The sequence below is a fragment of the Pseudorca crassidens genome, chromosome 10, assembly GCF_039906515.1.
Source record: "Pseudorca crassidens isolate mPseCra1 chromosome 10, mPseCra1.hap1, whole genome shotgun sequence".
NCBI classification, from domain to species: Eukaryota; Metazoa; Chordata; class Mammalia; order Artiodactyla; family Delphinidae; genus Pseudorca; species Pseudorca crassidens.
Genome location: NC_090305.1, coordinates 30,887,345 through 30,906,821, shown reverse-complemented (window position 1 = coordinate 30,906,821; position 19,477 = coordinate 30,887,345). Strand labels below are relative to the sequence as shown.

General features: G+C 41.2%; 1 protein-coding gene across 5 annotated transcripts in view; it reads left to right on the top strand.

Annotated features, from left to right (window-relative positions):
• Nucleotides 1–19,477, top strand: part of RUNX2 (RUNX family transcription factor 2) — a 314,752-nt gene that overhangs the window by 87,762 nt on the left and 207,513 nt on the right. For all 5 annotated transcript variants that reach the window (XM_067752784.1, XM_067752781.1, XM_067752785.1 and 2 more), the window contains 2 exons: nt 8,382–8,538; nt 14,279–14,383. In XM_067752784.1, coding sequence (XP_067608885.1) covers nt 8,382–8,538; nt 14,279–14,383 — 262 coding nt within the window. The remainder of the gene's footprint in view (nt 1–8,381; nt 8,539–14,278; nt 14,384–19,477) is intronic.

Genomic DNA, 19,477 nt, shown 5'->3' with positions numbered 1-19,477 from the left:
CGTTCATCACCCCTGGAGCCTTCCGGCCAACTTCCCGACCCACTCCTCTGAGCGGTCTCCCCTCCCCTGGAGCCCCCAGGTGCCCACTCTCGGCGGCGCCGCCGGGACGTGCTCCACCCCGCCCCCACTCCCCAGGAGCGAGGATCCCCGGCGTTCTCCCCCGAGACTCCCGCGTCCCCTTCCCCGGCATCCCGGCCGGGCCCGCACCGCGGGCCGCCGCGCCGCCCCTCCCCGGAATTCCGCGCTCTTCCCTTCCCAACCGAACGCCCTCCGCCCGTCTCGGCGCCCCCTTCTCTGACCCGCTTGCGCTTCGGCGGCTCCGGCCCCTCCCGGACTCGGGGGCCGGTGTTGGTGGGGTGCCGGCGCCGGGCGTTTGCGCCCGGGGCGGGGCGCCGCGTGCCGGCTGCTGGCTGCGGCGCGTGGGCCGCATTATCAGTATCCGAGAGGGTCCCGGGCGAACCTAGGCACTCAGGGAGCCAGTGAGGGGCAGACAGGACGGGGGCGTTTTCTCCGTCTGCAGACCCGCGCCCCTTCCCGCTACCGGGAGGAAGGCGGGGCTGCAGGGGTCGCCGCGCGCCCGGAGGCGGGGGAGTCCGGGAGTCCCCGGCGCCGGACCCTCAAGTGCAAGGCGGCGCGGGCCAGTGGAGGGGGCGGGGGCTCCGGCCGCCTCTTCCACCCGGACCCGCTCCCCGCCTCGCTGCGCCCGGGAGGGAGAAGGGAAACCTGTGAAATGCCTTCGGCTCGCCCGCCTTGAAAACTGAGGTGATATTGTGCGATTCGCCTTATTCTTACTTTTAAGGACTCAGACCCCAAAGGTCCCTCCCGTTTCTGAGAGGTCGTGGGAGGCTCGGGCCCGTGGCCTGGGCGCCGAGGGAGTGACTCCCGGGCTGGAGAGCGCCCTGCGCGCTCCTCGCGGCCTCCTCCGCCCTCCCGGCCCGTTAGTTTGAGGGCGGGTCTCAGCAGCCGGAGTCGCGGGCAGCGGCTCCGCAGGTTGAGGGTGTAGGGTCCGGAGTCTCTCCGTAAGGCAATCGGGATCCCTCGGGCAGCCCTCGTCCCCTCGCGGAGCCTGCAGGGCCGGGAGCGTCCCAGGTTGCTGGGGAGATGGGGTCCCGGGCCGTGCTCCCTCTCTGGACTAGGCGCCTGGGATGGAGGGGGCGGTGAGCCAGACAGGGACGAGAGCGCTCCCAGGAAGATGCTTCCGGCCCTGTTTAGCCTCTGAACCCGCGAAGGTGGGCCTGGGTCCCCTGGGTTCTGGGATTGTGGAGAGCAGGGTTAGCCAGGCCTTGGGGGGAGGGGGGGAAGAGAGGAATCCTGCCAGTTCCTCCCTTGTGGACCCTGGGGCCAAACTCCCACGGGCCACTGGCAGTTCCCGGTTGTTGACCACCCCCTCCCCACGCGCACCAATTCAGATTCCGTGCGTGGGTGGCGTGGAAAGAAAGAGGAGTCCAGGTCAGTTAGAGCTGGTTATCTCGTTATGTCTTGTATCAGAACAGAAATCGAACGAATTGTTATGGAAAGGGGATGTTGCATTCTGGGGCAAGTTTCATTTTGTAGCTGGCTCAAGAAATGTGTGTGTTTTAACCGTCCCATTTCTCCTTTTATAAACCACCCATTTTGTAGGTTAAGCTTTTCTTCCTTGAAATATGAAAAACTCAGAGTATAGGCGAATCGTAGAATTCGGATTTTCACATGAGAGATATCTTTTACAATTCATCCTCCAAGGGCCCAGAATTTTCTAATTGGCCTTATGTGAGAGCGGAAATTTGCTTCCACGCCCCCCCTCAAACCCTTAAGACACAAACAAACAAACAAAAAAAACACTGGATGAAAACAGCAAATAATACAAATAAATAGATATTTTATATATAAAATGCCACAAGTTAGGGTATGAAAAAATTAAGGATAGGTGCCTACATTTTTAAAAGATGTCATTTAGACGTCTGATGTTCTACATTCCGTTTGTCCTGCTAAACATGTTTAAGGTATAACTGTCTTGAACTATACTCTTACATATATGGTGCTGAATTGATTCTGAGCATTAATATTTTGGATAGAAAGGATGTTTTTGGCATAAAGATAGAATACAATTTAGTTAAAGCTATTCTCAGATAATTTGGCTATCTTCAGGTTTTCTCACTACCACCCTTTTAAAATTATTTTAAAAATAAATTGCTTTCTCTGCCATTCATCATATTTATTTTTAATTACAGATTGTTTACTTTTAACCAGTAAACAAGACCATAGATAACACACAGCCATATTAAACTGAATGTTTTAATTCATATTAATTGAAAGTTAAATTGAGTTAACCAAAAACTTGACTTTCATGTTTTCCCACCCCACTACCTGTGTTTAACAAAATTCAAATAGCGGGCGACAGCTGAGAGCCACTCAGTATAGAAGTTTTGTCTCTGTTGAAAACACGTGTAGGTATTTGGAACATCCAGATTTTGACAATAATTTTTTTGTTTTCATCTGAATGTTAGTAAAAACAACCTCTTTTTACCTTACTTTCAAGATAAAAGCCTGTGAGCTGTAGACTTTCTAGACTCTTGCAACATAATCAAATACATGTGCAAAGAAGAAGTAATATGAAGAAGTCTCAGTTTTAAAAGTGGTGACAGCAATTTGGCTGTCATATTTAGAGCTATGTACACAGTAAATTATAGTGTTGTTGGGTAGATAGCAGACAGGTAAATATATTTAACACAGGACTTAATTGTTGAGAAGTCTGGTATTCGAATCAATATAATATTTATTGAGCTCATATTTTATGTCCGTGACACTGAGCTCGGCAAGGTAGAGAATCAGAAATGCATTCAGTAGACTGTGTTGTGATACGTTAACTTAAAACAGCACTTCAGAATGATATTGGCAATGTATTGTATTAAGACATGTCATGTATTAGAGCTGTTCATCTGATCTTGTTTTAGGATTATACGAAAGTAGTTAATTCATTTATACTCTGACATGTAAAAGTGCAAAAACAACTTGTATACTTTAAAATACACCAAGCTGTTTATTAGCGTTATATTTTTAACAAAGTTCTGCAGTTTTGAAATGTTCAGTGCTCCCAGGTGTCAAGGAAATGGAAATAAATATTTTTAACCTTTCTCTCAGGTGTATCTCACTGAAAGCTTAAAATAGTTAAGGCATACTATTAGAAGATCCCAGGCCCTTTCTGTCCTAGGTAATTGTAGTGATGAAAAAGCAATACGCAAATTCAGCTCATTAGTTAATGGTCAGGTAGAAATAGTGGAGAGAACATGTTAGCCCCGTATCCAGTAGCACCCTTGTAAGTTAGGGGTCTGTCAGCATTTCCACCCTGAAGCCTGGTGTTCAGGGTTCATAACTCAGCTGCTTTAAATAGCTTCAAGCTGAAACACTATGCAGAAAATTTAAGTCCAGATGTATATTTTAAAGCTAAAAGTAGTGTAAGACTATTGCGCTGTTTTAAGTTAGCAAACGCTGGACTATCTATTTACCAGTATCATATGTTTTTCTGGCAATGTTAAAGAAAAAAAACACAGTTTTAGATATATGATCTATTGCTCATAGTTAATTCTGCATGTTTAATGATACCTTTCAGTATTTGTCATAAATAGGGTTTCAAAATGATGGAGCAATTCCTATTTGAAAATAATTTTTCAACGTCATTGGCCATTTTTCTCTTCATAAGCAAGTATGCAGCTAATAACTATTTGACATAATGAGTTGTAGTTCCTTACATGTTTAATGATCAGATTTTATGTTTGTGTCTTTTTGAATGTAATTTTACCTAAACAAACAGGTTATTAAACCTGTTAAAACTTTGCTAAACCTACTGTGAGTTGCTGTGCAAAATTATGTAAATCGTAATAGATCTCAAGTTATGTAAAGACAGACACGTTTTTGTGTTATGCCTTTAAATGCAATAAAAATAAAGTTAAAAATTTTAGGATTGAGTATATAAAACTTACTGGTAAGGTAATGGAAACAAATAATTTTAGATGGAAAATAAACACTCAGAAATTTTAGAAAACTTATATTTGAAAACAGGCATGGTAAAATATCGTTCATTATTTTCTCCCCATTGGCATTGCTGTTTGTATCCTTTCAAAATTCCAGAATATCCATTGTTAGATGATCTAAACCAGCTTGATACATGGCTCATAAGTTTCTGGCTTAAATTGAAGTAATTTCCGTCAAATTTCTCTTTGACATGTATTTTAAAAATTATGAAATGATATTTTATATTGTATTTCCTCTTTTCTCTACAATTCAACCAGGTTTTTCTAAATTCTAAGTTAGATTCTAAGAAGTAACTGTAATATTTGTGAAACTTTTTGATAGTTAAAGTTATCTTTAAATAATTATCATAGAAATAAAACTTTTCCTTTTTGCAATTACTCCCTTACCTCTCTTTGTATTCCGAAGAAAGATTTGATAAGATTCTATCTTGAAAAATAATTATATTTCAGTTTTGCTGCAAGTGCAATGTGCCCAGTGATATTGGTCTGTAAGAGTAATTGATTAGCGAAGACTAGACTTCTGTACGTGGAAATGTCATAGGCAATTTAAATTTCCATATAATAAGACCACAAAAACAATTTTAAGGGCCTGAGTTAATTCTCTGTTGTTCCTCTTTCAGAGTAACTCACAGATTTAGTCGTAGGGAGTCTCATAAAAATTTTCAATAGCGTTTCTAGAGTTAAATATTCTTTTACTTTATTTTGCACAAGCTCCGTATCATGTGATTTAAATGCTAGTTATAATGAGGTGTGCTAAATAAAGGAACTTCTTTCTCTATTCTAAAATGTCAGGACACAAAATTACTTCCCTCTTGCCCATGAAGTTTCTTGAATTTGTAGATTTTATATGTTAAAAGCACCTAGAAAAGTAACTGTCAAGTTTTCGTCACAAATTATTCTTTGCCGAACAACTTTTTGTATTGGGTAGTGTGGAAACAAATTTTAATGCGTGCTAACTCCTAACTAGTTAAAGGGCGATTTTTGACTACTCTCTACCCCTTAAAGTGTTTTCCATTGCTTGGGTTTGGTACAGATGAAATGTGTAAAAATTTCTTGATTCTTTTGGTTTTCTTTTAGATAAACACAGTCGAGAATCTCCAAGGGAAACTTTTTAGCTTCAGAGATCTACTTTTTGTTTAAACCCTCAGACATATAATTACACTTCTGATTGATATAAAGTCACATACATTACCTCTTATCCCCCCTTTTTTCCTCAGAAAAACATTAGGCAATCTGCTTTGGTAGAGTGAATAGCAGAAAGAACCAATATATTTAGCCATTAAAATAGAATTCAGCCATAACAGGAAAAGTTGTCACTATATCTTGTTAGTTAGCAATTTTTTTTTTCCGGGCCAAGTTGTAAGCCTCATAGAAGACTCACACATTTTGTGATGACCTATTTGTTTTGTTATTAAATGTAATGCATAAAACATACCAATATTTAATATTTAATTATACTGCTTAAGCAAAGAAAAATGGATTTATGTATTTCACGCTTAGGGATCTTTTCTTTTGTATTTTCCCATATTGAATCAATTTTCCTTTTCTTCTAACTAAAAAAAATCCATTATGTTAAAAATATGCAGTAAAATAATAATGTCCCAGAGCTCTTAAAAATCTTTATATTGGGACAGATTTCTTCACTTTTTTTAGATGAAATTTAGCCAGCCTGGAGTGAAACCCAACAGCAGTCCTCCTGTATCTCTCAACAACACCAAAAAACATCTCAGGACATGAAGTAAAGAATTACATATTCAATTGAACCCTTTAAGGAAGCTTATAAGTAAAAGCCTGTGTTTAGCACACAGCTGACTTGGAACAGAAGTTAGCCTGCTCATCTTACAAAAAGTACATGATTATAATCGTACTCTATACTTATATAGTATCTTCTACATTTTACAGACTTTAAAAAAACTATTTCCAATTTATATTGGAAAACGGTAGTTTCAGGAGATGAAGTTACTTGAGATCATAGCAGATGTGTAACAGAGGTGGGGGAGAAGTGGGGCCTCTTGATTTTTGGTGCATTAATTCTCTTCTAAACAGTACAACTTTTCTACCTTCATTAGTGCACTTACTGGTTCCATATTTACTTTGACATAGAAAGCCTCACAGCAGGTGTTAAAACACAATATGCTGAGCGTAAAAAATGTCAAACATTCAGATGAATACTGGCAGACAGTCAGTTTTTTCAGTATTTCAGTATTTTTCAAATGTGCACATTTTTGGCCTTGTGAATTCAAAAAGTTGAAAAGTACATTGCCCCTATCAGGGGTGTACAGCGTTACCTGTGTTCAGCAGCCACTTGAGGCCCTAGGTCAAGTATGCAGGAAGGAAGTCATGTTCTCAAGGGATTTACCCTTGACCTGGGAGACTTCTCAGATTGAATAGAGTAACCGTATATTCCGGGTAAAGGATAGTGGGCATGAGTCCCTCTCTTCTGGGATGGAAAAAGTTGTCAGAAAACTGGTTTGGAGCAAGGGCATATTGCTGCTAGCTGGGGATGCTGACTCAACCTTTAACTGGTTCTCTCATGGACTGTTGGCAGTGGGAAGTGGTGCTCTTTGTGGAGCTCTTTCATTTATTTATTTCAAAAATATTTATCAAACACTTACTCTGTGCCAGGCACTGTTTTGGGAGCTGGGTGTATAGTGGTGAACAAGACAGATGAAGGCCCTTGCCTTGTGTAATTTCTAGTCTAATATAATCTGGGCTCCTAAGAGGGAGTCTCATAGCTTTGGGCTAGCATATCAAGGAGCAGATGGGTCATTCCTATACATACTTTGAAATGAGGATCATTTGAGTCCAGTGGGATGCTCAGGAAGTGGTTTCTGTAATTTAAGGACGGCTTTAAGGTTTTAAACTGAATAACAAAGTGCTAAAGAAGGAATGGAACAGCCTAAGAGAACAGTAAGGGTGAAAAAAATATTGACACGTTTGTTTGTTTGGTTGTTTCCCTGGCTTGAGCAGAGGGTATAGTGGAGGGGTGCTAGGGTAGGGTTCAAGGGTGAGGGAAATGCAGCTCTAAAGCGTAGTGATAATGTCTGTTTCATCACATTGTAAAGAATCTGCTTTAATGAGAGTTACGTACAAATTGTATTGGGAGCATGGAATTAAATGCTTTGGTTTGCCTTATGGACATCTTGACAAAAGAGGGAGTAGCAGAAGGATGAGGGTAATATTTGCCAGACAGGCAAGCACACATGGATATTGTCATTGGAGGGTAGTGGGGCTACTGTAGCCAGAGCTGTGGCTTAGTCACCACATGGGCATCTGGAAGCCGAACGAGCAAGAGATGGAACTCATCTGAATATTATAGGATCCTGGAAGTTAGTTGAGAGAAAGGATGTTATCAAGGAGCAAGGCCTTAATTCATGGATTAAGAATAGTGTGTTTTATATATGACAGCAAAGACTCTGCACCGGCCTTCCCTTCCGGGCTCCATGTTAATCAGAGGCACCAATTTGCAAGTTAGCCGACCCTGGAGTGTGATCCATGCCTTGCAGCAGTGAAAATGTTTATTAGACTGAAAGACTGATTATTCTGGATCCTGACTTGCCCAAGTTAATCGGCTGCAGGTTAATTGTTGAAGATTAAGGAGGCAAGCGTGTCATTCCAAGACGGCAGATGGGACAAGACAGAAGTTTGGCTACGGGTGTATTTTCTGTCTATACCAGTCATTTGTCGGTGGTCATTTTCAGCCTCTTATATATCTTTATCCTGTACCTAGACTTTAGGCTTCTTGATGGCTTTGTATATTCCATGGGTCCCACTGCAGAGTGGGCGTTCCGTAGTTCTTTGCAGTGTGATTGAAAGCTGAATATCTAGCTCAAAGTAAGGAGATGAAATGTACTTCTGGATACCACACTACATTTAGTCTTCCCTGTAGTCAGTAACTGTAAGGTTTCCCCTGAATATCTTCTCCCATAAAGCTGACCAGACTTCCTTTTTTTTTTTTTTTTGGCCTGTGATCTGGATGAGACCACACCTCAGGGCGCTCCAGGCTGCAGACAGGCGGTGCCTTACTATGTACGATGCAATCTGCAGATGGGCCATCAGCTTTCCTTCTGTGGCATAATTCCTATGGACAACTTAACATGGGGATTTAATAAAAATGTACATGCATTCTGTGAAGAATCCAACAACAAATGAAGGAAACTTTTGCCTGCCTTTGGAATGGGTGGACCCTGAAACACTGGTCTCTTTGAAGTGGCATCCGAACGCATATGCAGATGCCTCATTCCTGTCTGCCATTATGGGACTAGAGCACTAAGTCCTGATAAGATGCATCATTTACCATGAGACTGTATTCTCAGTGTTTAAGCTTTTCTGATGTGCCATTATTGTTGCTGTGTTTCCTGTTTTATGTAGGTGGTAGCCCTCGGAGAGGTACCAGATGGGACTGTGGTTACCGTCATGGCGGGTAATGATGAAAATTATTCTGCTGAGCTCCGAAATGCCTCTGCTGTTATGAAAAACCAAGTAGCAAGGTTCAACGATCTGAGATTTGTGGGCCGGAGTGGACGAGGTAGGTCTCTGATTTTTAATATGGATAATGGAATAAACACATTAGGATCCTCTGATGAAATGTAGGCCTGTCTGTATTCAAATCAGTACCTTCTACCGAATAGAATTACTAAAGGTTTTCTTTAAATACGTCCAGATGAGGTTGAGTGTTTTAGTGAGTACTCAGGCCTTTTTCATTTGTTTTATGATATTGAAAATTCAAACAGTGTTTTCAGAAGAACCAGTTCCTAATTTCACTGGGTGTGAGCATATAAGGTGGAGGGAGGAACAGTTGGAGGTTCAAGTTCTGAGTTACAGGAGCCAAGTAACAGTACATTCAGTGGCAAAGGGCAAAGAAAAGGGAATGCATTGGATCAATTTCCTGATAATATCAGTTTTGCTCAAAGTTGTAGCAAGGACAGCAAGCATAATGCTCTTCACTTATCACATATGTTTCCTCTGTAGGATTTAATTTACTTCTATAAGAACCTATTTAAAAATCATGGTTTTTTACAGAAGGCTTTTCATTCGAATAAGTGAATAAGGTGTTACTTATGTTAGTATGACTGTGTAGATGAAAGATCAGGACTCTAAATATTCGTACATTATTTAAGAGTTTCCACCATCCACACCCCCATTCAACTATTAGGAATCCATCAAAAGATCATAAAACAGAAAATAATCCCTTTTAGGGTTTTTATAGCTGTTTTATAAATGCGGTTAATGTTCTTAAAAAAGTCTCAGAGAAAACCAATATTTGGCTTTTATTTACTTATTCTATAGAGAGACTTTTAATCGTCATTCATTAGAAGCATTATGTTCCTTTATTTATTGATTGAATCTAATATTTCCATGTTAAGTATTTCGATGAGAAGAGAGAAAATAGACCACTTTAGGACTGGGGTGAAATAAATTATAAAGACCTATGGGGTGACTTCAACCCAGGTTTGAATTAGGAAATAAGAAGCATCAATTTTTAAACCATGTCCAATAATTGCCCTTTAGTTTGGATCAGATGTCAAATTATTACCATTGTAAAAACTTGATAAGGGAAGTTCAGGCAAGGCTGTTTCCGATGAGTAGTTTTAGTGTACTTTCTAGGAACAGGGCCAAGAAGTTGTACTTTTTAACTTAAAAAAAAAATGATGCATGCTAATGAGATACTGTTACTGAAAGGTTTGAAATAAAATGAGGCTCAGAGCCTCTGGTAGAATCAAAACTCAAGGGGTTATCTCAGCATCAGGTTTAGTTCACTTTCATTAAAAGAAAAAAAAAGACGCATTCTGTCTCACTGTTGACTGATGAGGTGTGAAGTGTGTATGTGTGTGTATTCATTTTTTTTTCTCAGTTACTGGTGCAGGTCCACAGTACAATTAAAATTTCTTTTTTCTAGTAAGAATCAAGAAAAATTTGAACACGATGATGTACCTGTATGCTCTGAGTTGCATCTTTCTCCTTATGTAATATTACTTTGTTTTGAACTAGAGTAATGCATTTTAGTATTTAAAAGACTGGGCGCTATACTTCATTTTACAGATAAAAACTAGTGTTTTCATTTATCTTGCTTTTGTATTGTATAGATGCTCTATAACTTTTCTCTGATCAATTTGAGTAGAAACTATGGCAAAGTGATAGTGTACTTTGTAAACCCTCAACATATTTATTTAAGAAACTTCAAAGAGAAACAAAGGGTGTGCACTGTTTTACTATATTGGCTTTCTGAGTTTTGGCTGGTTTCCCAAATAGCAATTTTTATATTTAAAAAAAAAAGACAGACTTAACTGCTTGCAGACTTTTCACGCATGGAAGATGAAGAAAGCTTCTTTTGATGAAGTGTAATTATGTCCAAACAGAGCTGACCCCCTCCCCCTATATTTCTTATGATCTTAACTGAAGAAAGTAGGATTTTTCCTTTGAAGCAGCCGGGACTTGGTGGAGGATCTGAAATGCTACAGTTTGCTGCCAGAGGCAGGATGGAGAAATTGGTCCAGACTTGTCTTCGAGACTTAGATTGGGGGTGGGGGGAGCGGGTGGAGAGAGAAAGAAAAATTGATTTATCACTAATAATAGATTTTTATATCATGACATTAACATTATATGAAAGGAAACAGTAATATCAAGCTGAAATGAAGAGGAAAAAAGGACAGAGAATACTGACAAGAGATACCACTCTTTGAAAAAAAAAATGGGTCAGTTCTTCAGTGGCAGGAAACCCTTTAACCTGCCCGTGTACCTGACCTGCTTTCTAACAGACTTTTTCCAGCTTCCTCTTTGATTTTCACACTTCTACATTTCTCTCAGGTTTTTAAGTGTGGGTCAACGTGCTGCTACCATTGTATTTTTTCCCCAGCTATTTAAATTTTCTATTTCAGTAGCATTAAAAAATAAAAAAACACCAAGTTCCTCAAATGGTACAATTTTTTTCACTGGTAGAAATATAAACTCTCAGAAATTGCAAAGCAGTTTTTGATTTATAAGGGAGTCACATCACTATTTACTCTGGCATTATGGGTTATCCAGTGACCACAACTTTTATGAAGTACTTTGGAATAAAAGTAGAGCATCGGTGAAACTTGCATTAAGTGAGGAGTGGCTTATATTTTTAAATTGTCTTTTCCTTTTTTCTCCTTTATATTTTAAACAGAAGTATTTAAAGTGACTTTGGTCCTTACGTTTTCTTGGTGTGTTTCCTCGCTTTTGACATCAAGCATGTTGCTTTTAATTTACAAGCACTTCTAAGCACCTGCAGTGGACAGAGCATAGTACTTGTCAATTTAGGATACAATCCCTGCTTATAATCTTAACTTTCCCGACAATTTCTGACAGCCCCTTGGGCTAGGTTGGAATTGTCTTTCAATGACAGTTCCTATGTGTATCTCAGAAAATATATGACTTGAGGACACATTGCAGAACTAGTTCCTAGATGAAGCCAAGGATGCTACAATTAGTTGTCTTAAGAGCCTGCATTTTTATCGCTTATTATGGAAAGTAATAAACAATGGGATTTGGAATTTTTTTTTTAATTTAAGGAAGTCATGAATATACATATAAACATTTGACTTACGAAATGTATCACTGTTTATAGGGGGAAGAACAAATTACCTAGTTGGGTGGAAGTTTCTTGAACGTTACGTTCATGTTCCTTCTGAAGGGGCAATGAGAAGTGGAAGGAACCTCCTTGGTTTTTGTTTTAGTTGTTAAAGTACGTCTTGATCCTTAGGATTGGATTTTAGGAGACCGCCGTCGGACTCAAATACTTGTTTCCTTTCCCCCAAACCCACCTCTTTTTAAAAGAGGTCTTTATAGAAAACTGGTTCTGTTTTGAACATTTAGGTGCTTTATCTTGGAGGGTGAATTTTATATTTGGCTTTTGTTCCTACCTAAGGTGTTCCTCTGAATTTGGGAGAAGCATCGATGCCTTTTAATATCCTAAGTGCGTTGTAAAAGTCTCAAACAGCAATACTATTAGAACCGGTTTATATAAACTCATGGGCAGTGTCTCTAGCAGGTTATTTAGGGTCATTAAGGACAATTGAGATGCGTACATCCTTGATTTATGAAGATTTGTGCCACAGATGACAAGTGTCTTCCAAGCACTGCCCTCAAAGCCACTGTTAGAAATGCGATCCTGACTCACAGACGGTTGATCCAACCCAGAAGGGATCTTTTTACGGTTTCATGCAAATTAACTTTCAATCTAGGGGTTCAGCCCATTCACTCCTCCAGAACTTCCCATTGTTTTAAGGTCCTGATCTGAATCCAGTGGCCTCCTGTTCAACGTTCTAATCTCCATTTCTGTAGACTTTCAGTTTTCTGTGACTAGTTTAGACTCCTGGCTGCCTTATTCTTCTGGTTAGTCTTAATGTTTATAATAAATCCTCTGTTCCCCAACCAGACAATTAAATTACTTAAATCCATGTAACATTCAATATATAATAATGAAATACGATATATCAGTGACACTTTAAGAATAGATGATTTCATCATTGTGGCTGACATACTACATCACTAGATTTATATTTGCTTCTTGGTCTGATAGAGCTATTTGGGACACATGTCACAATAAATTACCTATTAATTTCTAAAAATGTTCTCTGACAAAGTTAAAAGGAAGAGCATTAATTTTAGGGTCTGGAAGACCTGGGTTCAGGTTCTGATTTTTTCCACTTATTAGTTGTGTGGTTAAATTACCAATACTCTCTCTGGGCTTCGGTTTCCTCATTTGTGAAGTGGGGGTGATAAACCTTACTGGGTAGTATTAAATGAGATAATGTCTATGAAGCGACTGGCACTTAATAGGTTTCTAATCAATATTCATTTTCCCTGTACCCCCTCCCCCTGCATCTCTCTCTTTCCTATTTTTTTTTTTTCTCGGCCAAAGTATAGCCAAAGAGACTTAAAGCTATATATACAGAGTAACAAATGATATGGGTCTTAAACATTTTTTAGGAACTTACGTGGTCTGGGTTGAAAAGAAAACCCATTCACTAGACTTGACAGCCAAAGACCTGTTCCACATTAAGCCTTGTATATAACCTGTTCCATATTAAGCTTTGAAAAGATTGCATTAAACTTTGCATTGCTACATATTGTTTAAGATTTGTGTTTTGATTTCATAGCCTCTGCTTTCAGTAAAGGGAAAAACAGTCTCTGACCAAAAAACAAAGCAAAACGAAATGAGCTTTTTAAAGATCTGTCCCAGGAGCAGGCTAAATGAATGCTCTGGCCTGAGATTGCTGAATGTTTTATTGAGTCACTGCTTCACGCCCACCTCTTCCTGTCTTGTAACAGTTTGCAGTTTTGACTATCTGACATGACTAACCGTTGCAAATCTAACTGATTACAACTGTCAGTGAGTCTGGGTAACAGAGTCTGGTATCTTCTTCTGGAGAAAGCAAACATCCAAATCTGCTCCTAAACTCCCCCCCCATCACCCCCCCCACCCCGCGCCGTCTTCCCCCCAACCTCTGTTCATCACCTTTAGTTCATTAATTTGAAACATCAGATGTAATATTTCGATGAAGTACACCCTCCTCTAAAAGCAAGTATTCATATTTACATTGGGAGGTGTCATGTATATTTAGCCAAAAATAAGTCACTGTCAGGGAGTCATTTCAAGATTGCTGCTGAGTGAGGATGTATGTTAAGGAAGGGGTGGGCAGGGAGGAAAAAAACTTTGTTCCAGTAATGATGAAATCATCATACCACAGGCACATTAAGGCCAGGACGGGAGACACTGGCTCCTGTTAAAATGATTCCCATAAGAACCTTCCTCTTTCATCTTCTCACTGTAGTGCAGTTAAGCAAATGAAATGCTAAAGCCATGTGAAGTCAATAGCATAATCAACAGTGATTTACTATTGTTCTCTCACGGGGTCATGACCTAATCCTAAATAAAGACTTCTAAAATTTTCTGCTTGGATGTGTTCCTGATGTTGGAGAAAACTGAAGGGAAAGAGAACCCTCTTCAAGAGGTCCAGTTTTTGTTTTCATTACGGCTCTCGCTACTGAGCCGCTTTTTGGAATTGGAGCCTCCTTGCACAGGACTGCCGTGAAGATGATGATCTTAGCACTCAGTGAGCCTGGCAACTCCCTGAGGTGGCCATCAGAGGGTTTCTCATTAGAATAAGGAGTCCTGACCCTTGTTGTTTTGTTCCCTCTTCAGCGATGCTTAAATGCAGTTTGGACATCTGTACTGCTATTTTTGTCATCAGTACTGTCTTTTTATATTCACTGTTGATTTTCCCCTTTTCTATCTGCAGGCAAGAGTTTCACCTTGACCATAACTGTCTTCACAAATCCTCCTCAAGTCGCCACCTACCACAGAGCTATTAAAGTTACAGTGGATGGACCCCGGGAACCCAGAAGTAAGTGCTTGCCTTCCTACTGGAAATGGGAATAGAGTTTACAGAGACCCTGTGAGGAATTTATCCCAAATAAGTTAGTGCTACTTTCACATAGTTTCTTTGCCAAGTTTGCTATCTGCATATCTTTTTATGAGGGACAATTAGGAGAACTTCACAGTTAGTAGAAAATCAAATTACACTTTTCACCTTTGCCGCAAAATTGCTAAGCCCTACATAACTTCGTGACTTTCCGTCGCTGTAATTTTTTACTAAAAATTCTGTTCATCCACTGGGCACAATAGACAAGGCAGAACAGATCCACGAGAGCTGAGGAAGAAAACAATACATTGAAAAATCCTGAGCTTAGTCAAAAAGCATTTGCGTGTGTTTCCCATGGTCTAAGAATGTGTTTTAACTTTTTACACTCAGTTCCCTTTATAAAGAGCACACCGCCTAATTACAAAGAATTTATTTGCAAAGGATAACTTGCTTGATTGTTACAACACTGTTGTTTGGTCTTGTTCTAGTAATTGCCACAGGTAGTTTCTTTAACAGAGTCAGGCCAGGTTTAAATCCACCTTGATTTATTTGTCTCCTGAGACATCTAGAAGGTTGAACCAGCATCATTTTAAGGCAGTGCACACAATCCATTTGGGCTAATATCATTTTCCTCCTAAACCTAAATTAAAACAGGTTTGCCTTCCCTGCCCCGCCCCCATAACTAATTTGAACATACTCACCAGAGTAGTATTTAAATATATTTAAGGATTAAAGACTATTTGATATATACAACATTAAAAATTCTATGCCAGTGGAAACATCATACAGAACTCTGCCTTTGATGAGTGAATTCATCGGAGGCCTAGCCATTGTGTTTGGAGAGTTTAATTTGGTTTGTGGTGGAGGGACAGCTGGCAGAAATATTTGTTATATAACAATACACCTACCTAGGCAGTGAGAGTGGCATAGCTCTTCTTCCCCTAAAACCGAGAGCAAAGGGCTGGTGAAGTTTTGCCTCTACCCCTGGCAGCCTGTCCTTGAGCGGTGGGAACACGTGTTGCCTTCCGCTCCTCTGGCCGCTGTTTCATCTCACGAAGGCTGACTGCTTGCCTGAACTAGGGAGGTTTCCTGCCTCAAAAGCCAGTCTTTGAGGTTTTTCTTTTCTCCGCCTTTCATGTGTATGGCGTTCTTCTAGATTTTCCAACGTTGGGAGTGCTGGACCTGTCTGCTCAGTTTGAGAATGTCCCATTAGGCTGTGGCCACACACACGTCTCTGGTCGCCCCAAGTCTCTGGTTGTCAGGGCTAGTGGTCATGCAGTGCAGGTGAATCGATCAGCGCAGGGCCGTCTGGCCTGGTTTGGGGTTTTGTCTGACTTTTCTGGACTGCCATCCATCTGGGACGATGCCTTAGGATGGAAGACATCTTCTAGCATTTAATCTAATTAGCCCCTGCGTTCCTGGAAAGGCAGGGACATCCCTCTTAGTAATGCATAAAGCAGGATGGTAGTCTTTTAACATTTAACACGACTAATACTTGTCTTGTAAAGATGTTTCCTGCTGATCTCAGCTGCTTTTCTCAGTTCTTGGAAAAACCATCATTGTGTGTGTGTATATGTTTGTGTGCGTGTGTGTGTCCAGATGTTCACGGGTTGGTGCTCAGAGTTGATGGTTGGGAGAGGAAGCGGGGAAAGGTGGGTGCTGCCTCATTCTGAAAGTGGTGACAAAAGGGAGGAACAATAGCTTTGGGAAAGTCACTTCTCTTTCAAGCGAGGGTAGTATTACCTCATTCCCAAGAGGTTGTTGGAAGAATTAATAGTTGCTAGGTTCACTGCCCTGTGAAGGCAGAGAAGTGCTCTGAAAGCAATGAGGGTCACGGGTGGAGGGGGCGGCTGGTACTTGTGTGACCTGGGTGCTGCTGAGGGTGGGAGGGGGAAGCAGATACAGAAGTCGGGTGGCAGACCATCACCCTAGGTCAGCCTGAGTAACATTGCTCATGATCCAGAAATATCTGTGGAAATGTGATGTCATTTGTCTGACGTCACAAGGTGACTGGTCAAACTCAGTGTCTGGATGTAACGAAGGGTCTGGCATCAGTAACATTTTAATCCTACAACCTGGGTTCTCTGTACTGGATTATTTCCTTCTGCCCTGCTCTTGGCCATCTGGGCACTGAATGTTTGTAAGTATAGCTCTCATCTCAATATTGTTCTTTAATTTTGAGACTCCCAGGTGTGGAAAATGCCCAGGATTTTCAACTTCCTTCAACTGTGAGTATGATAGGATTTTGACTGGTTTTCGTGTATGTGATGGTAAATGGAGAATCCTCTAGAACATGGGTTGGCAAACTTTTTCTGTAAAGTGCCAGATAGTAAATGATTTCAACCCTTTGGGCCATACGATCTCTGTCACAGGTACTCAGCTCTGCCAATGTAACTCAAAAGCAGCCTTCGGGCTTCCCTGGTGGCGCAGTGGTTGAGAGTCCGCCTGCCGATGCAGGGGACACGGGTTCGTGCCCCGGTCCGGGAAGATCCCACATGCCGCGGAGCGGCTGGACCCGTGAGCCATGGCCGCTGAGCCTGTGCATCCGGGGCCTGTGCTCTGCAACGGGAGAGGCCACAACAGTGAGAGGCCCACGTACCGCAGAAAAAAAAAAAAAAAAAAAGCAGCCTTCACCAATACATAAATGGATGGTTATGGCTGTGTTTCAATAAAACTTTACTTACAAAAACAGGTGGTGGGTGAGATTTGACACACAAGTTGTGGTTTGCCAATCACTGCTCTAGACTTCAAAGTGGCTTATTTTTTCGACCGTTAACAGAGAAGGACTTCAGAAAAAGGCTTTCCTCAGGGGAGAAAAAAAGACAATGAATGCAATTGTTTTAGCATCTTCTCCCACAAAATTTTAATTCTTTAAGTAGTGGTTGTCATCGAAAGAATGTACACCTGTTTATTGCTGCAGTGATTTGAAGGGGTTGAGTGTTTCGTGCTCTTGATTTCTGTTAATGGAATTTCAGTCCTTCTTTGGAAGACCATAGTATATATTGAACAGGCTACTTCTGGTAGATGAGCTGTTTGAACAAGGACAAGTTCTGCGTTAAGTGGCTGGGTCTTTACTCAGCAATAACATAGTGATTAAGGGTGTGGGCTCTTGTGTCAGGCTGTCTGGACTGAAAGCCCAGCTTCGCTGTTTACCAGTTGTGTGGTGGTAGGCAAGTTACCTAAGTTCTCTTTGCTTCAGTTTCCTCTGTTAAAGTGAGAATAATCATAATAGTTAGTGAGAAGAAGAAGAATAGTATCTTTCTCGTCAGTTGCTGCAGAGATGTTCAGTGATGTCATGTATGTAAAATGCACAGCCCAGTGACTATCGTGTAGTAAGTGCTAATTAAGCATGAGCTGTTATTACATCAATTTCAGTGTCAGAAGTTTGCTGTAGTTTTGCTTAGCGTACGCTTCCAGGAAATAGATACCATCTAGATTCTGTTCTCTAGGGGAACATTTTTTTTTCTTGCGGATGGCTTTACTAATTTCTGCTCATCAGTAAATAACACTAATAAGTGCCATAAATTGTGCTTGAGCAGGTATTCGTGCTGCCTGAGGACAGCTGTACAGAACTGATGATAAACAATTTATTTGCAGCAAAGTCCAAGAGAGGATGCTCTGGCACTAGTACCCCTCCTCGGAGGCCCTGCTTATCAGCACATCTGCCAAGACTTGCTTTTCACTCAAAAATCAGAAAGGTTTCATCCTTCTATGTTTTCTGTCTCTGGCAGCTGAACTGGTGCTGTCACATCACAAACAACTCCTTTTCTTAATATACACATCTGGCGTTGGCAGTTGGACTAACTTCATAAGAGCACATGATCATCACTCATTACAAGATTAAAAAGTACCCCATGGCATCATTGATGTTTTTTAACTTTGATCTTTTGCAGTTGTGATTCATCTCAGTTATAAAACTTCCCTTTAAAGGAACATAGCCGATGACTTATTAGAACCTTCATCTTAAGTAGCGTAAACATGAGAAGGTGCACATCTTTACAAAATGCCATTGATTTTCTTTGCCAGCTTATCATTTTAAGACATGACAGCATACTTAAGATCCCAAATTTGTAAGTCTTGTGTTTAGGCAAGGCGTTTTGACCTCCTGTTGGCAAGTTAGCTCTGAAGAGGTACTGCCGTATGTTCGCCAGCAGAAGTCAGTGGAGCGCAGCGGCAACAGTAATGCGTTTGGATACCTCTTTTAAGCATCAGTTTCTATTAGGATCCTTTGTTCCTTGTATGCACTTGGTTCCAGCTGCAGTCTGATTGAAAGAATGTCTCCAGGAAGGTGAAGTCTTGCTCAGCAGTGTCATGTTCTATTGCAGTGGTTCTGAGTTAGGGAAGAGGACTGATGGGAAGGGTATTATTGGCTGTGCAGAGGATGGAAAAAGTAAATCACCTTACACCGTCAGAAGCCTTTTCATTCTCTTGCTGCTTTGTCAGTTATCTATTGCTAAATAACAAACCATCCCCAAACATAATGGTTCTTACTTTTTTTTTTTGTCTGCACCGTGCCACCTGTGGGGTCTTAGTTCCCCGACCAGGGATCGAACCTGGGCCCTCGGCAATGAAAGCACGGAGTCCTAACCATTGGACCGCCAGGGAAGTCCCCATAATGGCTTAAAACAGCAACCGGTTTATTATTTCTCACGACTCTATGGGTTGACTGGGGTTCATCTGGATGGGTTTCCTGTGGTCTTGTTTGGCGTCTTTCTTGTGTCTGCAGTAACATGGTGGCTAGTGCTGGAACGTGCATGATGGCCTCATTGCTATGTCTGGTGCCTTGGTGGGATGGCTGGAAGGTTGGGCCTGGCGGAATAAGGGGACAGCTGGGCCTTTCTCTCTCTCCTGTAGTCCCAGAGCCTCGCCCTCTCCGTGCGGCTTCTCTAGCAGAGTCTGACTTCCTATGTGGCAGCTCAGGTCTCCCTCAGGTGCAAAAGTGTGAGCTTTCAGGTCTTCGTAAGGCTTCTTAAGGCTCAGAACTACTATGGAGTTACTTCCTCCACATTCTGTTGGTTAAAGCAACATACAGGTGCAGCCTAGCCTCAAGGTGGGGTGGGTAACCCCACAAGGATA